We start from the raw sequence: 22,794 nt of genomic DNA on the forward strand, positions 1-22,794 counted from the left end.
GGAGCGGATGACAGAAATGTCATCCGCTCCGTGGAAAAAAAAAAAGTCCCGCAGCGGACCTTTCACACGGAGCGGCCGTGTGAAAGGACCCTCATACAAGCTGTACACTCACTACTTGTTGCAAATTCTTATTTCTTCAGTGTTGTCACATAAAAAGATATAATAACATATTTACAAAAATGTGAGGGGTGTACTAACTTTTGTGAGATACTGCATGTATATATGTCATTTGACCGTTGCCAGACTTATTTAGTTTTAAAGAACAAGGACAACCTCTGATTCCAGCAGAATTACTGAATCTAATTTTTTTTTTTTTTGTTTGTCCCAGTAGCAAAAAGGGACCACATGCACAAAGTGCGGCATCCCAAGTGGTCTTCTCCTGCCGCCTGTTCAACACTAAATAAAGATGGGAATAATTGGTAGGGTTTTGTGGCTCACCATTTGTATCTCACTTGATTACAGACTACTGAGAGATAATAACAGGCGTTTTAATTTTCCATTTATAAGATCCCTCCAAGCCAAAGCTTCCTATGGGGCTGAGGAGTTGCTAGGAGATTAGCCCCTATTGAACTATGACTCCCATAACATTGCCATGGCGAAGAGTCTGGTTACCTTCGTGTTGGTTAATGGAATCCTTCCCACATGCAGGCATTTCTGGGGAAAGAACCAACTGAAACCGGTGCAGAAAGTTATGTAATTTTGGTTTTGATGTTACCATTGGAGCCTTGGTTGAATAAGTCATAGGGCGCTTGGTGACAGACATTTACCATTTATAACACAGATAGCAAAATGACTTGCTAAGCTATTACTAAACTTGCTCGGTTTCACAAATTTGTTGCACAGTTGCAGCAAGTCCACATTGCATGACTCCAGATCAGCTTTTTTGCAAGCGCATTCTGCTGGTCTGTTGCAAGTTCTGGTTCAGTTATGTTGTGCAATAGTCATCCCACCACAGGGGGTCACTGTTTCTGAATTTAGAAAAGTGTCAACTAGAACTTGTGCTTTAAAGTACCCTGCAAATGTTCAAGTTGCCAGTGAAAATGTGCAGCAAGGGAACAAGACCTACAATTCAACACTGCCACAAATTTGTGTCAAGTTATTCCTTCTATCTGGGAATTAAAAGAAGCAGCTTGACAGTTTACTAATTGCCACCATCAGTCAGGTGGGAGGTATGTGGTTACTAGTTTGCTGCTTCATAGCAAATCAATAACTTTTTTTTTAACCCCCTTCCTGACCAGGGCCTATTTTGCGATTCGGCACTGCGTGACTTTAACGGACAATTGCGTGTTTGTGCGACGCTGTACCTAAATGATTTTGACGTCCTTTTTTTCCCACAAACAGAGCTTTCTTTTGGTGGTATTTGATCACCTGTGCCATTTTTTGATCATGCGCTATAAACAAAAAAAGAGCGTCAATTTTGCAAAAATAACAATATTTTTTCAAATTTTTTTATATGAAATTCCCCCCAAAAAAATGTAAAAATCAAAATATTTTTTTAACATTTTAGGCCAATTTGTTTTATGCTACATATGTTTGGTAAAAAAAATTGCAAAAAGCGTATTTTGATTGGTTTGCGCAAAAGTTATTGTGTTTACTAACTAAGGGAAAGATTTTTGTAATTTTTGTTGTTTTTTTTTTAACGAGTAATGGCGGCGATCTGCGATTTTTTTTTTTTGCGGGACTGCGACATTGCGGTCACCCATTGACACTTTTGGGGTTACCAGTGACATTACTGCAGTAATCAGTGCTATACATATGCACTGTTACTGTAAAATTACACTGGCAGTGAAGGGGTTAACTTTACTTAAGAGGGAGGGGTTAAGTGTGTCCCTAGGGGCGTGCTTCTAACTGTGATTGGATGTGGCTTGATGTGTAAGAACCAGAGATCAACGGTCCTACATAGCAGAACCGTATGATCACCATTCTTACACAGGGGAGAATGACAGGCGGCTTTGTTTACATTAGCCGCCTGCCTTTCTCCCGGTGTAACCGACGATCGCGAGTGACCGGCGGACATCGGGTCCGCCGGTCACTCGCGCGGGTGGGGTCCTTGATCGAACGGGAGCGTGCCTCCAGCAGCACACACTCGCTCCCTAGAGCCTCACAGGCTAGCGACTTAGTACTACGTCGCTTTGCCTGTGAGGGGCTGACCGCCGCAGTAAATAGTCGTGCGGCGGTCGGCAAACGGTTAAAGCAGTTGTAAACCATTGCACTTTTTTTCCTTACCGGCAAAGGCATAATGTGCTAGTATGGATCGCATACTAGCACATTATGTTAAACTTAGCTGAAAAAGAAGTGTTCCAGCAATGCGGTACCATCGCTGAAGGGCAGCGTCTATCTCTACCCAGTCTTCCTTCCAGGTTTGCAGCTTCGGCTCTGTTACTGGCTGGAGCCGCGATAACGTCACTCCCGTGCATGCGTGCGGGAGCCGCCAGTCACGACACACTACTCTGAAGAAACGGCACGTGTGGCCGTTCCTTCAGAGCGCATGCGCCAATCACGTAACTTGGCTGCTAGCTCAGTAAATATCTCCGAAACAGTGCATGTTTAGGAGATATTTACACTACCTATAGGTAAGCCTTATTATAGACTTATCTATAGGTAAAACTTAAAGTGGTTTTATACTGGAAAAAAAAAAAAAACCCTGCAAGGCAAAGGCATAATGAGCTAGTATGCATCGCATACTAGCTCGTTATGAAATACTTACCTTAGAACGAAGCCCCGACACGGACCCCAGGACACCGCTGTGGGAGCTGACATGATCCCTCGGCGTCTCTTCCGGGTTCGGCGGCTCTGGCACTGTGAGTGGCCGGAGCCGCGATCACGCCACTCCCGTGCATGCGTGCAGGAGTCATTTTCTGGCAAGTACCCGGCATGGAACTCTGAAGGTCCGCCGGACCTTCAGAGCGCATGCGCCGCAAACGTCAGCGGCTGCATGCAGGGCAAATATCTCCTAAACCGTGCAGGTTTAGGAGATATTAATTGTACCTACAGGTAAGCCTTATTATAGGTAGAGGATGCCAAGCCCATAGCAAGATAGGAGACAGATACACATACACTTTGATCTCACCCGTACAAGATTATTACTACTTGTACTATATTGGACCCTCTGTGGTCTCATCCTTCCTGTATAATACAGGTTGCTATATGGATATATCCCCCTCCCCCTTACGGGAGTAGTTTATACTGAGCCAATTTTTTTGCCGGTCATCGTGGTGCCCTCCTGGTTCCTCTGGGCGGATGCTACTACTTATTTCATACTCTCACGGACTTCGCAGCCCTGGAACGGGCCTGTGGGAATTTGGGCATTCCTCCTAATGGTAGCAATACCATCTTTTAGCTGACAGACCAATCCAATCCAATCCATAGGGATAGACGCTAAGGATATACTAGGTATTGTATCTGGAGCTTTGGGTGACCCCTGAAGAAGGGCTCTTCTGCCCGAAACGCGTAGGGTCGGTTCCGGTTCCACGATCACCTTGTACACCTAAGCGCCCCTATTGTGTTCGGTATTTGGTCTGTCATATGCATGCATATTTTTATGCCCTGTGATGTTATTGATTTTTGTTATTATTTTGTATGTATTTTGTAATAATAAAGATATTTTATGCATAACACAGTGTTCAGTGGCATTTACAGTCCCATACATAGGGGAATCCTTCTTGTTCACAATTTACAGGGATGATGGCCACTGACACTGGGCACTGAGTGAAAAGATACTGTTTTGTTCTTACCTGTAGGTAAAAGTCACAAAAATCAGTATACTGATGGAAGATGGAAGTTTACTACTCTTTAAGCCTCCAACCTTTTTTTCCGTTTTATTTGTGACATTTGTAGACCTTTGGAAACCATCCTTAGTGATGCTAAAAGACATTACTCCTCTGTAACACTGCATACTATGGTGTTAAGAAACACTTACCTTATACTTCAAAAATGTTATGCCCAAAACAAGTTGAAAAAAATTGAAAAATTCCAAAATGAGTTAATACTATTAGAACAGTAATCCAGATTGTTTAATCAGCATAAGGTCAGAGGGGTGTTCGGTGCTTCATCCCCAGATCTCTTTACCTTAACCGAGAATGCTATACAACTTTTCCTTAATTATCCGCATTACTCCATGCAAGGTTTACCTTTTTATACTTCAACAAAATTAGTAAATAAGTAGCTGATTTTTTTTAACCACTTAAGCCCCGGAGGATTTGGCTGCTCAAAGACCAGGGCCTATTTTGCGATTCGGCACTACGTGACTTTTAACGGACAATTGCGCGGTCGTGCGATGCTGTAGGTAATCAGGAGAAGAGAAGCCACTCAGGTGTAAGCCCAACCTGGTGCTGGTTAGATCCGCCATCCGGAAACATGCAGTAGAAATTGTGGAACCGCACACAGGTAGATGAAAGCAAAATAGTGTCTTTATTCTTCAAAAAATCATGAACAGACAGACAGTGTAAGGAACAGACGAGCCCAAGGTTGACGCGTTTCACGGCACGAACGGCTGCTTACTCATAACCGCGATGCTGTACCCAAATTAAATTGACGTCCTTTTTTTTCCCACAAACAGAGCTTTCTTTTGGTGGTATTTGATCACCTGTGCGATTTTTATTTTTTCCGCTATAAACAAAAAAAGAGCGACAATTCTGAAAAAATAACAATATTTTTCACATTTTTTATATGAAATTCCCCCCCAAAAAAAGTAAAAATCAAAATTTTTTAACATTTTAGGCCAATTTGTTTTCTGCTACATATTTTTGGTAAAAAAATAGCAATAAGCGTATTTTGATTGGTTTGCGCAAAAGTTATTTCGTTTACTAACTAAGGGAAAGATTTATGTCATTTTTATTGTTTTTTTTTTTTTAACTAGTAATGACGGCGATCTGCGATTTTTTTTTTTTTTTTTGCGGGACTGCGACATTGCGGCGCACAGATCGGACCCCTGACTAACATTTTTTACACTTTTGGGGGTACCAGTGACATTACTACAGTAATCAGTGCTATACATATGCACTGTTACTGTAAAAATGACACTGACAGGGAAGGGGTTAACTTTATTAGGTATCCAGGGGTTAAGTGTGTCCCTAGGGGCGTGCTTCTAACTATCAAGGGGCATGGCTTTTGATGTAACCACAGAGACATAAGATCCTACATAGCAGGATCGTATAGTCTCTGCAGTTACACCAGGGAGAATGACAGGCGGCTGTGTTTACATCAGCCGCCTGCCTTTCTCCCTCTCCAGCGGGAGATCGCGAGTGGCCAGCGGACATCGGAGCCGTCGGTCACTCGCGCGGGGATGGCCGTGAACGAGATGGGGGCAGGAGCGCGCCCCCCGGCAGGAGCGCGCCCCCTACAGGCTCCTGGGCAAGCGATGTAGTACTACGTCGCTTTGCCCAGGAGGGGCTGACTGCCGCAGTAAGTGTACTTGCGGCGGTCGGCAAGTGGTTAAAAATTAGGCTAAACCAAACAAATTAGAAAATGCAAATTTTATATCCACAATATTGTTGTCATTATAGTATTGTGTTTGTGATGAAAATATCCTTTTATAGTTTTTCAATTAAAGGTTCATTTTAGAGATGCATTTAATGTTTAATGGTCAGTTTTAAGGGAAAAGTTAGATAATAGATTATACTTTGGGGAAGATTTACCAAAAGCAAATAGGCCTTTAGTTTACAGGGAAGTTTTTACTTAGTTTAGTGAATGTGTTCAATCTTTGCTGCCTTCCATCATCCAATCATGTGTATAAGAATATCGGACCACCCATTTCTCTCTACGGAGCGGCGTGCGTCAACAGACATGTGTCCTTTGACACCCGTCGACATCCCATCCAATCCTATCCGCTGAAAACAGATGGATGGATCTGTTCCCCATCCGTCTGGTGGATCGGATGGCAGTCGGGTGTAAATGGACAGGTTGCCCGTATACTGCCCATAGAGGAGAGCAGGCCTGTGTTTGGGTCTGCTCTGCATAAGTGGAGTGGATAAAGACCAGCCAGCCACTTGCTCAGTGGGGATCAGCGGACAGATTGTGAAAGGGGCCTATAGCTAACTGCTGAAAAAGTTGCATTGTATGTTTCAGGGAGTGGGCCTATGTTTGAAGTTGAGCTTAGGTTCTAAATTGTGTTTTAGCATTAGGAATACATTTAGGAGTTTGGTCAAGGATAACCATAACAGAGTATTAAATTTGCACTGCAATAGATCAGATATTGAGTGTGTTGCATTGGTTTTCAGGTTTGAAGATTCTAAACATCGAACCTGATGTTACCAAAACTCAGCTTTGAGTTTTTCCAGCTGTGCATGGTAGCCAATCAGCTTCTAACTTCAGCTTGTTCAATTAAGATTTGACAAAAAATAAATAAACTGGAAGCTGATTGGTTTCTTTGCAAAGCTGCACCAGATTTGCACTCTTCAGATTTAGTAAATAAAACCCCAAAGATTCCTTTCACACGGCGGTGTGTCCAATGAGGTCTATTCTCCTCCGATACCCGCTGAACAGGCGGATGACAGCTCCATCTCCACTGCTGTCCACTATGGGGGAATCGGATGAGAACAGACCGCCTGATCCCATCCGATCCAATCCTCCAGACGGCTGGAAAATAGGATTTCCATCCGTCCAGATTTCAGGGACAGGATCGGAAGCAGATAGCAGCTGGTGTCAGCAGACATGTCACCACTGACATCCGCTGCCCCATAGGGATGTATGGAGCATCCAATCAGGTCTGCCAGAAAAACTGACAGGCGGATCTGATCTGATCGGCCGTGTGAAAGGACCCTAAAGCCCCGTACACAGGTACCGATTGTCGGCCGAACGATCGGCCGTTTTTTGTCCAGTGCTGTCGTGTTGGTTGAAAAGTGCTAAAGACTGCACACAAATTTTGTCGGGCAACAACAACCAACTTCAGAAGTGATGTCATGCGATGGTTAACTTTCCGTGTGTTTTTTCTTCTCTGAGCATGCCCAGTCTTGCTCATCTGGCTTTTGTCAGCCGAAATCTGTACTGACTGACGAACAATCGGCCGTTCTGGTGTTGGCCAACAAAAAATTTTATAGCATGCAGACCAGATTTTGTTCGGCCGAAAAGTCGCAGTCGGTTGTCGGAAGCATCATACTAACAAGCCGACAATCGGCTGATCGGATGTTGGCCGAATATTTACGGCCGACAATCGGTACGTGTGTACGGGCCTTAAGACTTGCAATGATTTCACCTTCTTGACCACGTAAATGATTGTGATTTTAAAGAAGATGTGCTGGTATTATTGATGCTTTAGCACTTTTTCTATGTAAGATGTCAAGTTCCCATTTGAAGGGAGTTGTAAATATGAAACCGATTAAATTTATTTTAGACTTTTCTTGTTGAATATTTTTATTGAGTATAAGGAAACTGATACATAATTGTACAATTTCATTTTGTATATGCTGCTATGCAATCAAACCGCAATAAACAGTGCTCAATGGGTATAAGATCAATGATAGCACAAAGAAAAATACAACTTGGAGCAAAATGTTGAGTCATAAACAGAACAATTGCAAATAGACAATCCTGAATCACAGGGATCATGCTTAAGAGCTCCATATTATCAGGAATATGAAGATGCCTGTCTAATGTACACAGTTCAAATAAGTAGTCAGAAAGAAAGAAAAAAAAAGGAGGGGAATAAGAGGGAATCCAGTAGGTGCAACAGCCAATTTTAGAATATCAGTGGGCAAGTCCATGGGTTTACAATCAAAGTTCCAGTACTGATTGATCGAAGTCTCGTGGCAGGTAATTGTCTACCCATGGCTGCCATATTTTCAAGTGTTTAGGGAGGTAAATGACACAATGTGGCCTCGATCTTGCTATGGATCATAAATTGCTATATTCTATGTTTCGTTTCGAGAAGATAAATATTGGGTGTTTTCAATGCCTTTGCGATTGTTTGTCTGTTTCAATGCAGTAGTAACAAATAAGAAAAATTTAAAGCGGAGTTCCACCAAAAAGTGGAACTTTCGCTCTTTTGTTTCTTCCCCCCCCCCCCTTCGGTGCCACATTTGGCACCTTTCAGGGGAGGGGGGAATGGGTACCGGTTTTTGACAGGTACCCTTCCCCACTTCCAGGATACGGCGCCGCCCCTTGGAAGTTTGGCCCCCTCCTCCGCCGCTTAGCCCATAGGAATGCGCAGCGCGCTTCGCGCATGCGCACTAGGGACCCACCCGTGAAGCCGCAAGGCTTCACTGCCGGGTTCCCTTACCGGCAATGGCAGTGGCCACACCCGACAGCCGATGGAAACATCGACTGGAAACATCGACTGCAGTGCCAACATCGCTGGACTCCAGGACAGGTAAGTGTCCTAATATTAAAAGTCAGCAGCTACAGTATGTGTACAGTATGTGTAGCTGCTGACTTTTGATTTTTGGACGGGGGGGGGGGAGGGGGAGGCGGATCTACGCTTTAAATTGTGTCGTAGTTCGATCAGGTGGCCGTTTATTTTATATATATATTATTTTGGACTTTTACTGGCATTGGTCAGTTTTCAGCATTTTCCTGTTGTAAGAGCAGAAAAAGAAAAATGTGAACTTTGTATGAAATTGATTTATTTTACGTATACCAAGAACAGCTCAGTGTAACTACAGTTTGCTTTCTGATGCTATCAGCAGCACTTCTTTAAAATGTATTTTAAACAGTGCACAATGGGTATCAGATCAACAATAGCCCAAAGAAAAATACAACTTGGAGCAAAATGTTGAGTCATAAACAGAACAATTGCAAATAGACAACCCCAAATCGCGGGGACAATCACGCTTAAGAGCTCCGTAATATCGGGTATATGAAGATGCCGATCTAGCTTACACAGTTCAAAGAAATAGTCAAGAAAAGAAAGAAAAGTAGGGGAAGAAGAAGGAAACCAGGGGTCCGGTAGGTACAGTGACCAAACATTGCCCAATTTTATAATATCAGTGGGTAGTTCCATGGATGTACAATCAAGATTCCAGTAATGATTGGATGAAGTCCCATGGCAGGTAATTGTCTACACATCAAAACTATAGCAAAGAAGGATGGCGCACTGTGGTGTGCATATTGACAAATGTTGTATAGATTACTAGCAAGAGAGTGTCAAGATGAACCATAGAAGTTTAATAACGTCAAGTTGTAATAAAAAACAAGTATAATATAAAATGTCAGCCAAACCGGTCCTGCAGTCTCCCTGGGGTGCTGTGGGAATCCCAAGTATGTAAAAGCAGGGCAATCCGATTACAAAGGATGTTACCAAGCAGGGAGAGGTAATCCGGTGTTCCAAGGGATGTAGCTGTGGTTGAAGGAGATTGGCAAGAACTTGACAAAGCGCATGCGCGCAAAACATGTAGTTGCGGCAACCAGAAGCTTGCGTGTCACCGCCAACATCCAGCCCGGCGTCCTATTGAGCTTCGGGTGACGTCACCTGCGTGTCACTTCCGGCGATTGCGGAGGATCCGGCTCTGGGTCTGTGCAGCGGCCGCACACAGTACCCATCCAGTCGCCTACAACCGCAGCTACGTCCCTTGGCACACCGGATTACCTCTCCCTGCTTGGTAACATCGTTTGTAATCGGATTGCCCTGCTTTTACATACTTGGGATTCCCACAGCACCCCGGGGAGACCCGGAGACTCCAGGACCGGTTTGGTTGACATTTTATATTATACTTGTTTTTTATTACAACTTGACGTTATTAAACTTCTATGGTTCATCTTGACACTCTCTTGCTAGTAATCTATACAACATTTGTAAATATGCACACCACAGTGCGCCATCCTTCTTTGCCATAGTTTTGACAGTTTGAACATCATCCCATGTTAGGGATTTGGCAGCCTTGGTGTAACAGCTATTATTGGTCACATTCATAATATCATAGCCATCTGGATTTATGACCTTTCAGGAATCTGTTCAAGGGATTAGCGCCTGGACCATTTTTTGAATGAATTGTCTACACATGGCTACCATATTTTCAGATGTTTAGGGCGAGTAATGTGGAACAAGAGAAAACAAATTGTAGACCACCGCTAGTAAACCTATAGTGTAGAACAGTGATGGCGAACCTTGGCACCCCAAATGTTTTGGAACTACATTTGCCATGATGCTCAACTACACTGCAGAGTGCATGAGCATCATGGGAAATGTAGTTCCAAAACATCTGGGGTGCCAAGGTTCGCCATCACTGGTGTAGAAGATATGGTATACATAAAAAATAAAATATAAATAAAACAATTGTTTTAAAAATAAAACAATTCTAAGAAACACTTTTGTAGTGTATGGATATACACAGTCTGTAGTATATAGTCTTTTTGGGCTGGGTGGCCGCCGGCTCTACCAGAGCTAGATGGGGACTCTGTGGATGGAGACAAGCGGGAGGGAAGAACAGAGACAAGCGGGAGGGAAGAACAGAGCAGCGCTACCTAAGTGTAGTTTTAAAAACAGTCGTTTATTTCCATAAAACAATAATGCACTTACATAGATATGTGGAAAACAGGCTTTAAATCATTTGTCATCCGATCCGCTGTAGAGGTGAGGACAGCTCTTGGTCCCGGTTGTGTCGGTGGCTTTTGGCGTTCACCTGACGAAGGGAACTCATGCACCCTCCCGCTTCTGCCGGATCTGAAAAAGGAGTAGCTGAGACGGCACAAGGATACCAGGAAGTTCCAGAAGCCACTAACACAGCCGGGACCAAGGGCTGCCCTCACCTCTCCAGCCCCCCTTACAGCGGATTGGATGAGAAATGATTTAGCCTGTTTTCCACATATCTATGTGAGTGCATTATTGTTTTATGGAAATAAACGACTGTTTTTATTACTACTACTACTACTGGCGCTGCTCTGTTCCTCCCTTCCGCTGGATCATAAATTGTGATATTCTATGCTTTGTTTCGAGAGGACAAAAATGTGTTTTTTTTCAATGCGATAGTTTGTTTCAGTGCAGTGGTAACATATAACAATAGTTCACATTTTTGTGTCGTAGTTAGATCCAGTTGGCCTTTTTGTTGTAGGGTCAGGCATGAGGCTTTTTTATTTTGGTCTTTTACTGGCATTGGTCATTTTTCAGCATTTTCCTGTTGCAAGAGCAGAAAAAAAAAATTGTGGACTTTAAAGATGTATGAAATTGATGGTTTCTCTTAAAGCAGTTCCAGTCCCCCAATTCAATTTTTTTATAAATGCTCCCTCGTAATTTTTTCCACTTCCATTGTAACATTAACTAATTTGTTCCTTCTTGTTTTTTTTTTTTTTAATCATTAAAAACTAACCTGATCTCGGAAGCTGACAGGGTCCATTGCTGTTGTGGGCATCTGTAGCCTGTTTGTCTTTTTTTCTGGGATTTAAAGAGGTTGTAAACCTTTTAATAAATGAACACCTGAAAGGCAAACACAGAATGAGCTAGTATGCATCACATACTAGCTCATTATGAAATACTTTCCTTAGAACGAAGTCTCGCAGTGCCGCCCGCTCACTTGTCTCATGGGTGACATGTTCGGTCACCCTTCTTCCAGGTTTGCGGCATCCGGCCATCTGATTGGCTGGAGCTGCGATGACGTCACTCTTGCGCATGCGCCAGTGATGTCACTGGCTGCATGCAAAGTAAATATCTCCTAAACGGTGCATGTTTAGGAGATGTTTACAGTACCTATAGGTAAGCCTTATCATAGGCTTACCTATAGGTACAAGTTGCAGAGGAGGGTTTACTTCCTCTGCAGCTGGCTACCCAGCATGCACATCCCAATCTCGCACCTGCGCAGTATTGCTACTGCGCGCCACTGTTTTTTCCTTCCTCACTCCCCCCAAAATCACGCAAGGTTTCAGTATTAGGCGATTCCCATGGACTCCTGGGATAGATTATGCCAACATCCCAGGAGTCCATGGGAATCGCCTTATGACGACATCGCCTATGTGGCTGGGCCGGAAGTGCCGCATTAAGACATCTAAAATAAGGTATTTAGGAAAAAAAAATAAAATTAGCCGTTTGTAAATGCAATGTGGATACTAAGTTTTAAAAATGGTTGGAACTCCGCTTTAAGTATATCAAACACAGCTCAGTGTAACTCCAGTTTGTTTTCTAATGCAATCAGCAGCACTTCATCATGTATTTTTCAGGTTTATAAAAATTGCAGCAAAAAAAACAAAAAAAAAAAACCCCAATTGTCTATAGCAACTAGTTGTTTGTAAAATAAATGTGTCTTTCTGGGTGCTGATATTTTTACTTTTTTTCTGAATCTGCTCAATTGTCTGTACACACAACAGGTACACTTGAAATTAAATCATGTTCCCGGTTGATGGCAAGGTCGTTTGGCTGTAGTAGAGCACAGTGCAGGTCCAGTTGGGCAGTTGAGTTTTCCTTTTGTGTGGCATGAGGTTAATATTCTAGGGAGGCTGTTAAGCAAGTGTTTTTCTCTTTGAACGCTCTCGCCAACAACAGTTGCATTGCTGGCAGGCATACCTTTTTGAATCGTCTGGCCTTCGGTAGGACCACATCACCCCGCTGGTTTTGGACACAATTGAATCAAACCTTTCCTAGCAGATTGTATCAGATCGGCATCCATTAGGGGGCTCTCCAGGGTTGGGTACATCTTCAGATTTAAATTCTAAAGGTTTATTTTTCTTACACTTACTCCCCCCCCTTCTCACCTCCCTTTGTTTTTTTTGTTTTGCAGAAAAGGTCACGGATCGCCTACAGTGACGAAGTGCGGAATGAGCTACTAGGGGATGATGGGAATTCCTCGGAGAGCCAGGTAGGATGCTAATCATGCAGCCCTAGTGGGTGGCTAGAGGGTACAGGAGGGTCTCACACACTGGGCAGCCCATGCTGCTTCCTTAACAGCATTAGCAGCAACTCATGTGGAAATGATGTTGTTTAATGCAAAGCCTGGATTTTAATCAACTTCAAAACCTTTATGTGGAGATCTTACCATTAACCCTTCAGTCGGGAGGACAGGGATATCCCCATCTGTTCTGCTGGCTTTATGGGTAACTTTGGAGGGCCAAGTTTAAGAAGAAAGCTTCTCTCCTCATCCCATATACTAAAAAAAAAAGAAAAAAATCTAATACACATAACTGCATTTTGATATTATAATTAAATCAACACAGGCACCGCCAACGAATAGATACTTTAAGAGCAACAGGGGTTAGCTGCACTTCGAAAGAACTATTTTAAGATTTTTTTTTTCCTTTTTTTACACAATGCTCTGCTGGAACTGCATTCTGTCATTAATCAAAGTCTAAAATGTTTACATGTACATGCTGTGTTGTATAGTGAAACCCCAACGTAATATTACATTTCCCTGCGCCCCTCCCCTCCGTCATCACCATGTTTAACACTTTACTTTATTACTGATTCTACGGAGCGGTTCTTTTTTTTTTTTTTTGTTCTTTTTTTTTTTTAATTATAAATCTATCTATCTATATATCTATATTTATTTTTATATATATCTATATATATATATATATATATATAGATATATATCTATATCTATATATATATCTATATCTATATCTATATATATATTTATATAAAATATATATATCTATCTATCTATATATATATATATATATATATATATATATATATATATATATATAGAGAGAGAGAAAAATATCCTATATTTATAGAAAAATAATATCATATATATATATATAGATAGATAGATATAGAGATATATATATATATATATATATATATATATATATATATATATATATATATATATATATATATATATATATATATATATATATATATATATATATATAGAGAGAGAGATAGATATAGATTAGATAGATATAGATTAGATAGGTTAGATAGATAGATAGATATGTATATATATATATATATATATATATATATATATATATATATATATATATATGATATTATTTTATATAATTGTATTTATAATACATATTATATGTTATGCTATATTATATATTTAAAATCTGCAGTTTTTATTATGCAGTATTCAGATCCCATTCTTGGAATACTTTCTATTTCTGCATGTCTTTAAACACTATGCGATTTAATCAAACAATAGACATTAATGACGTAGTTCTGTTTGAAACGTTATTTCGTGGTGTACAATAATCATCTTCTTTTTTGCTATTTGTACGTATTTGTAATTCATTTATTGTCTTACCTTATTTCTTTTAATATTTTTAGATGTGGACATTTTTTATTCATTTACAGCAGTTAATAGGTTTCAGAAAATATAACAAATGAATTATTTTTTATTTTTTCTAATAAATTCCCAGCACTCCTAAAGGTATTTAAATACATTTGTAATTTAAGATGCTTATCTGAAACACTCTAGACAAATTATAGAATGCTCATGCCTGAGAATTGATAACTGCTGACCTTGTTATTATGTTTTAATTTGGGAATTAAAAAAAAACTGAATTCTTATGTTATAGTTTGGGAATAAAAAAAAAGAGAATTCTTATGTTCTAGTTTGAGAATGAAAAAAAAAGAGAATTCTTATGTTCTAGTTTGAGAATGAAAAAAAAAGAGAATTCTTATGTTCTAGTTTGGGAATAAAAAAAACAGAATCTTTTTCATTTCCTTTTTTCATTAAATATCTGTAAGACCTTTAATTAGAACTGAAATGAAAAAAAATTTCCAATTGAACCAAAATAAATTAAATAGTATGCGTAAATTTATACTGTATTTGCCTTTTTATAGCTAATTAATTTATTTTACCTATTGATATTTCTAATTCTGTGCTATTATTGATTTATACACTGCCGGCGTTATTTCTGGTGTGGTGCTGAGGTTTTATCAATAACAAAACAAAACATACATATGTACAGGAAACAAGTCTAGACAAATGACAAAACAATTGTATTTTTTATGATTGTTATTAATAATAATATTATTATTGGTATTACTAATACTAGTAATAATAATAATATATTAATTATAATGACTGTTATTAATAATAATATTATTGTTGTTATTAATAATAGTAATAATAATAATATAATATATTATTATTCTAAATTATTGTTAATATTGTTTTATATTATTATTATGTAATGATATTATGTAATGATATTTAATAAAAAATGTAAGTGTAAATATATTTATGCAACTACATGTTTTAATATATGCAGGTTTTGCACATAATAAAAACTTTTTTTGGGGTTCTCTTAATTGGTATTTTACAATATATTATCGTACAATATACAATATATTTTTACATTATTTTGAACTCTGTTTAGAAAAAAAAAATTATTCAATGTTAAAAATAAATAACAATTGCTGTGCAGTATCCAAATGCTTTTAATATTATTTTTTTTATTATCTAGTTGCCTCAAATTTATTTTTTTATTCTGTGGATCCTATGAGCTATTTTGTTTGTGTGAATTAACCATAAAAGCCTACAGGGTTTAAAGCTAGGTTCCCAAACGTATTTAGTGCTGATCACTTTGATTAGCCATTGGTTTGTTATCTAATTGCATTTAAAAACTATTATTATTTTTATTTTTATTTTTTTTTACAAGAGCAATAGTTACGACAGCACTTAAAGTCTGTTTTTTTGCAAAACTACTGACTTCAGCCTTAAGTTTTGAGTATTCATTTATTTCTAAAAAGAAATGCTTTCCCTATCAGTTTTACCATTTGCAATCCCCTCAATCCATATTATAATTTGTTATTCTTTTTTTTTTTTTTTTTGTCACTGATCTGTCTGCCAAGCCATGGGTGTATTCTTATTTAGGAAAAAAATAGCAGAATGTGCTCATTTAATGTCAGCTCAAAGTCCTGTAGTGTTATTCTTGCAGTTTTCTGAAATACCCTGCCTCAGGTATCGGCTTCCTAAACGCCGTGGGCTGTCAGAACCTTGAAGTGCGACAATACACACCGTATCCTTGTATCTATAAGAAATATAAATTCCTGCAAAACAGAGTTATTAGTAATTAAAAATGGGACTGCTTTAGAAACTGTTTGCGGAAGGTAAAGAATCTTGACTTTGGGTAGTCAGCATGTAGATCCCCATAGGGCGCCCCTTGAGTTTGGCGTGTTTAGTATACTGTATGATCTCATAGGTTTACACATATGTCATAACACGTCAAGTACCCACTACATCTTGGGTAAATGGAAGCAGATTTTTGCTGGTTATGTTTACAGAGGAGGGATGTCAGCAGTCTGCATTATTTAAAGAAGCGATCGGGTCACGGTGTCATGAATAGTAGGCTCCTTCGTTACAAGCCATAAACGCTCGTATTGTTTACAAAGGCTTACGCAATGAAAGCTTGACAGCGGTGGTCAGTGGATGATTCGGGAGGTCGGCGGCCTTGTTTAATTTGCTTGGTTGCACGTGCTTTATCAAAAAAAAAAAAAAATTAGTCTTAAAGGGGGTTCTACCTTCAAATAACGTCTGATTGCTTGTACATGGAACCTTTACTAAGTAGGAATTTCTTTTAAAGCTGAACTCTTGGCAGATATCTCAGTAATAATTTATACTATGATCGGTATTTTCAAAATGTAAGCAGTGTAAGTGCATGAATTTGACCTGGTATTGGCTTCTTGAAGTCCCTGTAAGGCAGAGCTCAGACTGGGAAAGGGAGGAGCAGCACAAAGAGGCAATCAGTTGTGCTGGAGCGCTCAAGTGCACTCACTTTTTTCCCCTATAAATTGTATTTTGTATTAAAGTGGTATTAAACTCAAAACCAAAAATGGAATATATTGCAGCTTACCAATCATTAGATGTGCAGGCTACATGAGTAAAAACCTGAAACCCAATATCTCATATATGTGTGTATGTGTATATAGATATATATATATGTGTGTATGTATGCATATATATATATATATATATATATATATATATATATATATATATATATATATATATATATATATATGTATATATAGTGTGTGTGTGTGTGTAGGTAGATATATACATATATATATATATATATATATATATATATATATATACAGTGCCTTGTGAAAGTATTCCCCCCCCTGAACTTTGCGACCTTTTGCCACATTTCAGGCTTTAAACTTTAAGATATAAAACTGTAATTTTTTGTGAAGAATCAACAACAAGTGGGACACATTAATGAAGTGGAACGAAATTTATTGGATATTTCAAACTTTGTTAACAAATAAAAAACTGAAAAATTGGGCGTGCAAAATTATTCAGCCCCTTTACTTTCAGTGCAGCAAACTCTCTCCAGAAGTTCAGTGAGGATCTCTGAATGATCCAATGTTGACCTAAATGACTAATGATGATAAATAGAATCTACCTGTGTGTAATCAAGTCTCCGTATAAATGCACCTGCACTGTGATAGTCTCAGAGGTTCATTTAAAGCGCAGAGAGCATCATGAAGAACAAGGAACACACCAGGCAGGTCCGAGATACTGTTGTGGAGAAGTTTAAAGCTGTATTTGAATACAAAAAGATTTGCCAAGCTTTAAACATCCCAAGGAGCACTGTGCAAGCGATAATATTGAAATGGAAGGAGTATCAGACCACTGCAAATCTACAAAGACCTGGCCGTCCCTCTAAACTTTCCGCTCATACAAGGAGAAGACTGATCAGAGATGCAGCCAAGAGGCCCATGATCACTCTGGATGAACTGCAGAGATCTACAGCTGAGGTGGGAGACTCTGTCCATAGGACAACAATCAGTTGTATACTGCACAAATCTGGCCTTTATGGAAGAGTGGCAAGAAGAAAGCCATTTCTTAAAGATATCCATAAAAAGTGTTGTTTAAAGTTTGCCACAAGCCACCTGGGAGACACCAAACATGTGGAAGAAGGTGCTCTGGTCAGATGAAACCAAAATCGAACTTTTTTGGTAACAATGCAAAATGTTATGTTTGGCGTAAAAGCAACACAGCTCATCACCCTGAACACACCATCCCCACTGTCAAACATGGTGGTGGCAGCATCATGGTTTGGGCCTGCTTTTCTTCAGCAGGGACAGGGAAGATGGTTAAAATTGATGGGAAGATGGATGGAGCCAATTACAGGACCATTCTGGAAGAAAACCTGATGGAGTCTGCAGAAGACCTGAGACTGGGACGGAGATTTGTCTTCCAACAAGACAATGATCCAAAACATAAAGCCAAATCTACAATGGAATGGTTCACAAATAAACATATCAAAGTCAAAGTCCAGACCTGAATCCAATCGAGAATCTGTGGAAAGACCTGAAAACTGCTGTTCACAAACGCTCTCCATCCAACCTCACTGAGCTCGAGCTGTTTTGCAAGGAGGAATGGGCAAACAATTCAGTCTCTCGATGTGCAAAACTGATAGAGACATACCCCAAGCGACTTACAGCTGTAATCGCAGCAAAGGTGGCGCTACAAAGTATTATTAACTTAAGGGGGCTGAATAATTTTGCACGCCCAATTTTTCAGTTTTTTATTTGTTAACAAAGTTTGAAATATCCAATAAATTTCGTTCCACTTCATGATTGTGTCCCACTTGTTGTTGATTCTTCACAAAAAATGACAGTTTTATATCTTTGAAGCCTGAAATTGTAGCAAAAGGTCGAAAAGTTCAAGGGGGCTGAATACTTTCGCAAAGCATTGTGTGTGTATGTATATATATATATATATATATATATATATATAATATAAAATTAGAAGATGCAATCCAATTGTTCCAAATATCCTGTACTTCTGATCCTCATGCATTAATAAGTAAACCTACATTTACAAGCATCTGCACAATTTCGGACATGCATGTGTCATAATCAGCTTGATGAAGGACACATGCATGTCCGAAATTGTGCAGTCGCTTGTAAATGTATGTTTACTTATTAATGCATGAGGATCAGAAGTAAAGGATATTTGGAACAATTTGATTGCATCTTCTATTATTTGATGGATACTTTGTGGTAAGAAGGGAGTGCCACAATAGATGTAATCTTTGCGCATAGAGATCTACACAGCAAAGTAGCGCAGGGACTACTGTGAAGTCGCTGCGACTTGAAGTTGCACAAATATGAATGGTACTCATTGGAAATCATGGAGTCCCAAATCGCAGGACAAGTCACACAAGTTTGAAAGGGGCCTTAGAAGCATTTAGAAGCGTTTTTTTTTTTTCTTCTGGAAAGACGCTCAAAAAAACTCTATTGGGCTTCTGGGAGCAGAAATAAAAATGCTAATAATTAAAAAAAAACGCTAGCGTGCATGGAGCCTCAAAGTGATTATAAACGTTCGCCTTGTAAAACAACCCATTCAGTTTAAAATAGAAATGAAAGGCGAAACATTTTTGTATGGATATAAAGAACATTTATAAATACCTTTTTTCCCTTTTTTAGAAGAGATCAGGTTTCCTCTGTTATCTGCTGCATAAGAGCAGGGGGGAGGAGAAACAGCAGTACACTGAGCTTCCCAGTGAATAGCTGTACAGTGGTGGTGTGTCAGGACAAGTCTTATCATTGGAGGAGAGTACACTGAGTTCCCAGCATAAATAGAGAACTGATCACGGTGTGCTTCCCTGCTTAGTGTGGTCAGTTTTTAATAGGAAAGCAGAGGGTCTGGCAGGAACACCAGGAATTTCAGATAAACTAAGCAATAGAAAGAGAACAGGAGACTTTCTCATACAAGTACATGGTACAGCAGCCACATATCAGGAATATGAAGTGTTGGGGTAATAAACGCTTAAATAAACTCACGGATTGAAGCCAAACTCTAGCTCATACTTTATAAACAGTTACAACAAACTGTTTTGTCTTTTGAGATCAAGTTTTTACATACTGTAAATAAAAGCTGATTACTGTAAACACCCCTGCCAGTGTTGAATGGTTTGTCTCAACCCTCTAATTGCTAGGACAGAGTGTTACTAGCAGGATTGTCAGAAAAAAATAAAAGAAGAAAGACTAAAAAAGAAAACAAATGCAGCCGTCGCATCTAAGAATTATTTAGCTGCAATATAATAGAGGTTTACTTTTGGGTTTAATGTTGCATTAAAGGTGTTCCACCTGCAGATAACTTCTGTTTGCTTGTATATGAAACCTTTACTAAACAGGACTTTAAAGTCTAAAGTGTTACTAATCCCACAACAGAAAAAAAATCAGTCTGATATGCAGTAAAGCCTGCTTGTTATACTCCCTGTGGCACATAAGGCGTTACTCCTGTAAAAAGGCGGTTTGACCCTTTCTTTTCTGATTCTCCCCTTCTTCCACTCTCTCCAATCCATCTTCTGATTGTACAGGGCCTTGAAGTCACTCTGCACATGCTCAGTTTGGTGTGTATTGCTAGAGAGTTTTTTTTTTTTGGGAGGGTGCATGTGATCAGCACAGGACCAATCAGTGCTGTCCGGACAAAGTGTCAGGGGTCCTGCGGGTTCATATGACAGTCAGAATGAAAACTCCTCCTACAAGCTTCAACCAGACACTGATGGAAGACACAAGACTGCTATATACTGCTGATGTGAAAAGGTATTTAGCAGTTTATATTTACTAAAGTAATTGCATTTCCATGTTCTGTGTCCTGTGGGAGACCAGATACAGTGAATGCAGGATCCTGGGGAGACAAGATATAGTGAATGCAGGATCCTGGGGAGACCAGATATAGTGAATGCACGCTCCTGGGGAGACCAGATATAGTGAATGCAGGCTCCTGGATAGACCAGATATAGTGAATGCAGGCTCCTGGGTAGACCAGATATAGTGAATGCAGGATCCTGGGGAGACCAGATATAGTGAATGCAGGCTCCTGGGTAGACCAGATATAGTGAATGCAGGCTCATGGGGAGACCAGATAAAGTTACTGCAGGCTCCTGGGTAGACCAGATATAGTGAATGCAGGATCCTGGGGAGACCAGATATAGTGAATGCAGGATCCTGGGGAGACCAGATATAGTGAATGCAGGCTCCTGGGGAGACCAGATATAGTTAATGCAGGATCCTGGGGAGACCAGATATAGTGAATGCAGGCTCCTTAGGAAACCAGATATAGTGAATGCAGGCTCATGGGGAGACCAGATAGTGACTGCAGGCTCCTGGGGAGACCAGATATAGTGAATGCAGGATCCTGGGGAGACCAGATATAGTGAATGCAGGATCCTGGGGAGACCAGATATAGTGAATGCAGGCTCCTGGGGAGACCAGATATAGTGAATGCAGGCTCCTGGGTAGACCAGATATAGTGAATGCAGGCTCCTGGGGAGACCAGATATAGTTAATGCAGGATCCTGGGGAGACCAGATATAGTGAATGCAGGCTCCTTAGGAAACCAGATATAGTGAATGCAGGCTCATGGGGAGACCAGATAAAGTGACTGCAGGCTCCTGGGGAGACCAGATATAGTGAATGCAGGATCCTGGGGAGACCAGATATAGTGAATGCAGGATCCTGGGGAGACCAGATATAGTGAATGCAGGCTCCTGGGGAGACCAGATATAGTTAATGCAGGATCCTGGGGAGACCAGATATAGTGAATGCAGGCTCCTTAGGAAACCAGATATAGTGAATGCAGGCTCATGGGGAGACCAGATATAGTCACTGCAGGCTCCTGGGGAGACCAGATATAGTCACTGCAGGATCCTGGGTTTAGTAACACTGTAACTACAGGCAGAGATCTCAGTAATCATTTATACTATGATCTGTATTTTTAAAATACATGCAGTGCAAGTACCTGAATTTGACTTGCTATCAGCCTCTGGCAGTCCCTGTAAGAAACCAATCAGGAAGCGCTTCAAAAACTCAAATCCTGGTGTGCAGACTGACTGGTCTCTGAGAACCTCGCACACTATTAAGCAGGCTTTGGTATCGGTATATATCAGCAAGCTGTTATCCTTTGTTACACAAAGTAGAATGCAGCTATAAAAAGCCAACACGTTTCAGCTATTTGGACCTTAATCATGGCCAAAACGTGTTGGCTTTTTATGACTGTATTCTACTTTGTGTAACCATGGACAACTGCTTGCTGATATTACCTATGTACTGTCTTCCTCTTCAAGTCTGTCTCTTGCAGTCCATGTACAGCAGAGCTCAGATTGGGAAATGGAGGAGCAGTACAATGAGGTAACAGTTGAGTTTATCTGCGAACAAGGAACTTGCTGACTGGAGGAGAGGGCAGAGATAAGCCCAACAGTCCTTTGCTTCTTTTTTTACTGTCCATTGATAGGCTGGGGTAATAAGACATGTAAGCAACTGAAGCAGTGAAATTCAGGTCTTCTGCCTTGCTGGACAGGACATGCTTTAGACTGAGGACTGGATGAACAGAGATGGAAATCCTTTGGCATTAACCTGTGTATTTTGCTGTTTGCCTGGAGCTCCCATTTAAAGTTGAACCCTGGGATACCTTTTAACTAAGACCAGAATTTCTCAACCAGGGTTTCATGGAACTCTGGGCTTCCTCCAGACCAGCCTTTCTCAACCTTTTAACACAGAGGAACCCTTGAAATAAATTTCTAGTCTCATGGAACCCCTGCTAAAAATATAAAATCTACAACTCATGAGACATTAGTGTGACAGTCAGTGGGAAGAATGCTCCTTACTCTTGTCATCATTGGGAAGAATTACCCCCTTACAGATAGCTAAAAGGAACAATGGTGTCATTGGGAACTTATCTGAGTGGCAGAAATTACCCACTGCTCAAGGAACCCCTAGCAACCTCAGGAGGAACCCTAGAGTTCCACGGAACCCTGGTTGAGAAACCCTGCTCCAGAGGTTGCTAGGGGTTCCTTGAGCAGTGGGTAATTTCTGCCGCTCAGATGAACTCTCACTGACATCATTTATCTTTTTAGATATGTGTAAGGCGGGCAATTCTTCTCAATGACCACAAGTGTAAGGAGCATTCTTCCCACTGACCATCACACTAATGCATTAGGTCTCCAAACTTTCTAAAG

At 40.1% G+C, this 22,794-nt stretch overlaps 1 protein-coding gene across 4 annotated transcripts in view; it reads left to right on the forward strand.

The window, feature by feature from the left end:
- VTI1A (vesicle transport through interaction with t-SNAREs 1A) overlaps positions 1 to 22,794 on the forward strand; it is a 710,402-nt gene that overhangs the window by 137,392 nt on the left and 550,216 nt on the right. For all 4 annotated transcript variants that reach the window (XM_082268376.1, XM_082268374.1, XM_082268377.1 and 1 more), the window contains exon 4: positions 12,639 to 12,716. In XM_082268376.1, the coding sequence (XP_082124502.1) occupies positions 12,639 to 12,716 (78 nt within the window). The remainder of the gene's footprint in view (positions 1 to 12,638; positions 12,717 to 22,794) is intronic.

This window comes from Pelophylax lessonae, assembly GCF_965119305.1.
Source record: "Pelophylax lessonae genome assembly, chromosome: 9".
Classification (NCBI taxonomy): Eukaryota; Metazoa; Chordata; class Amphibia; order Anura; family Ranidae; genus Pelophylax; species Pelophylax lessonae.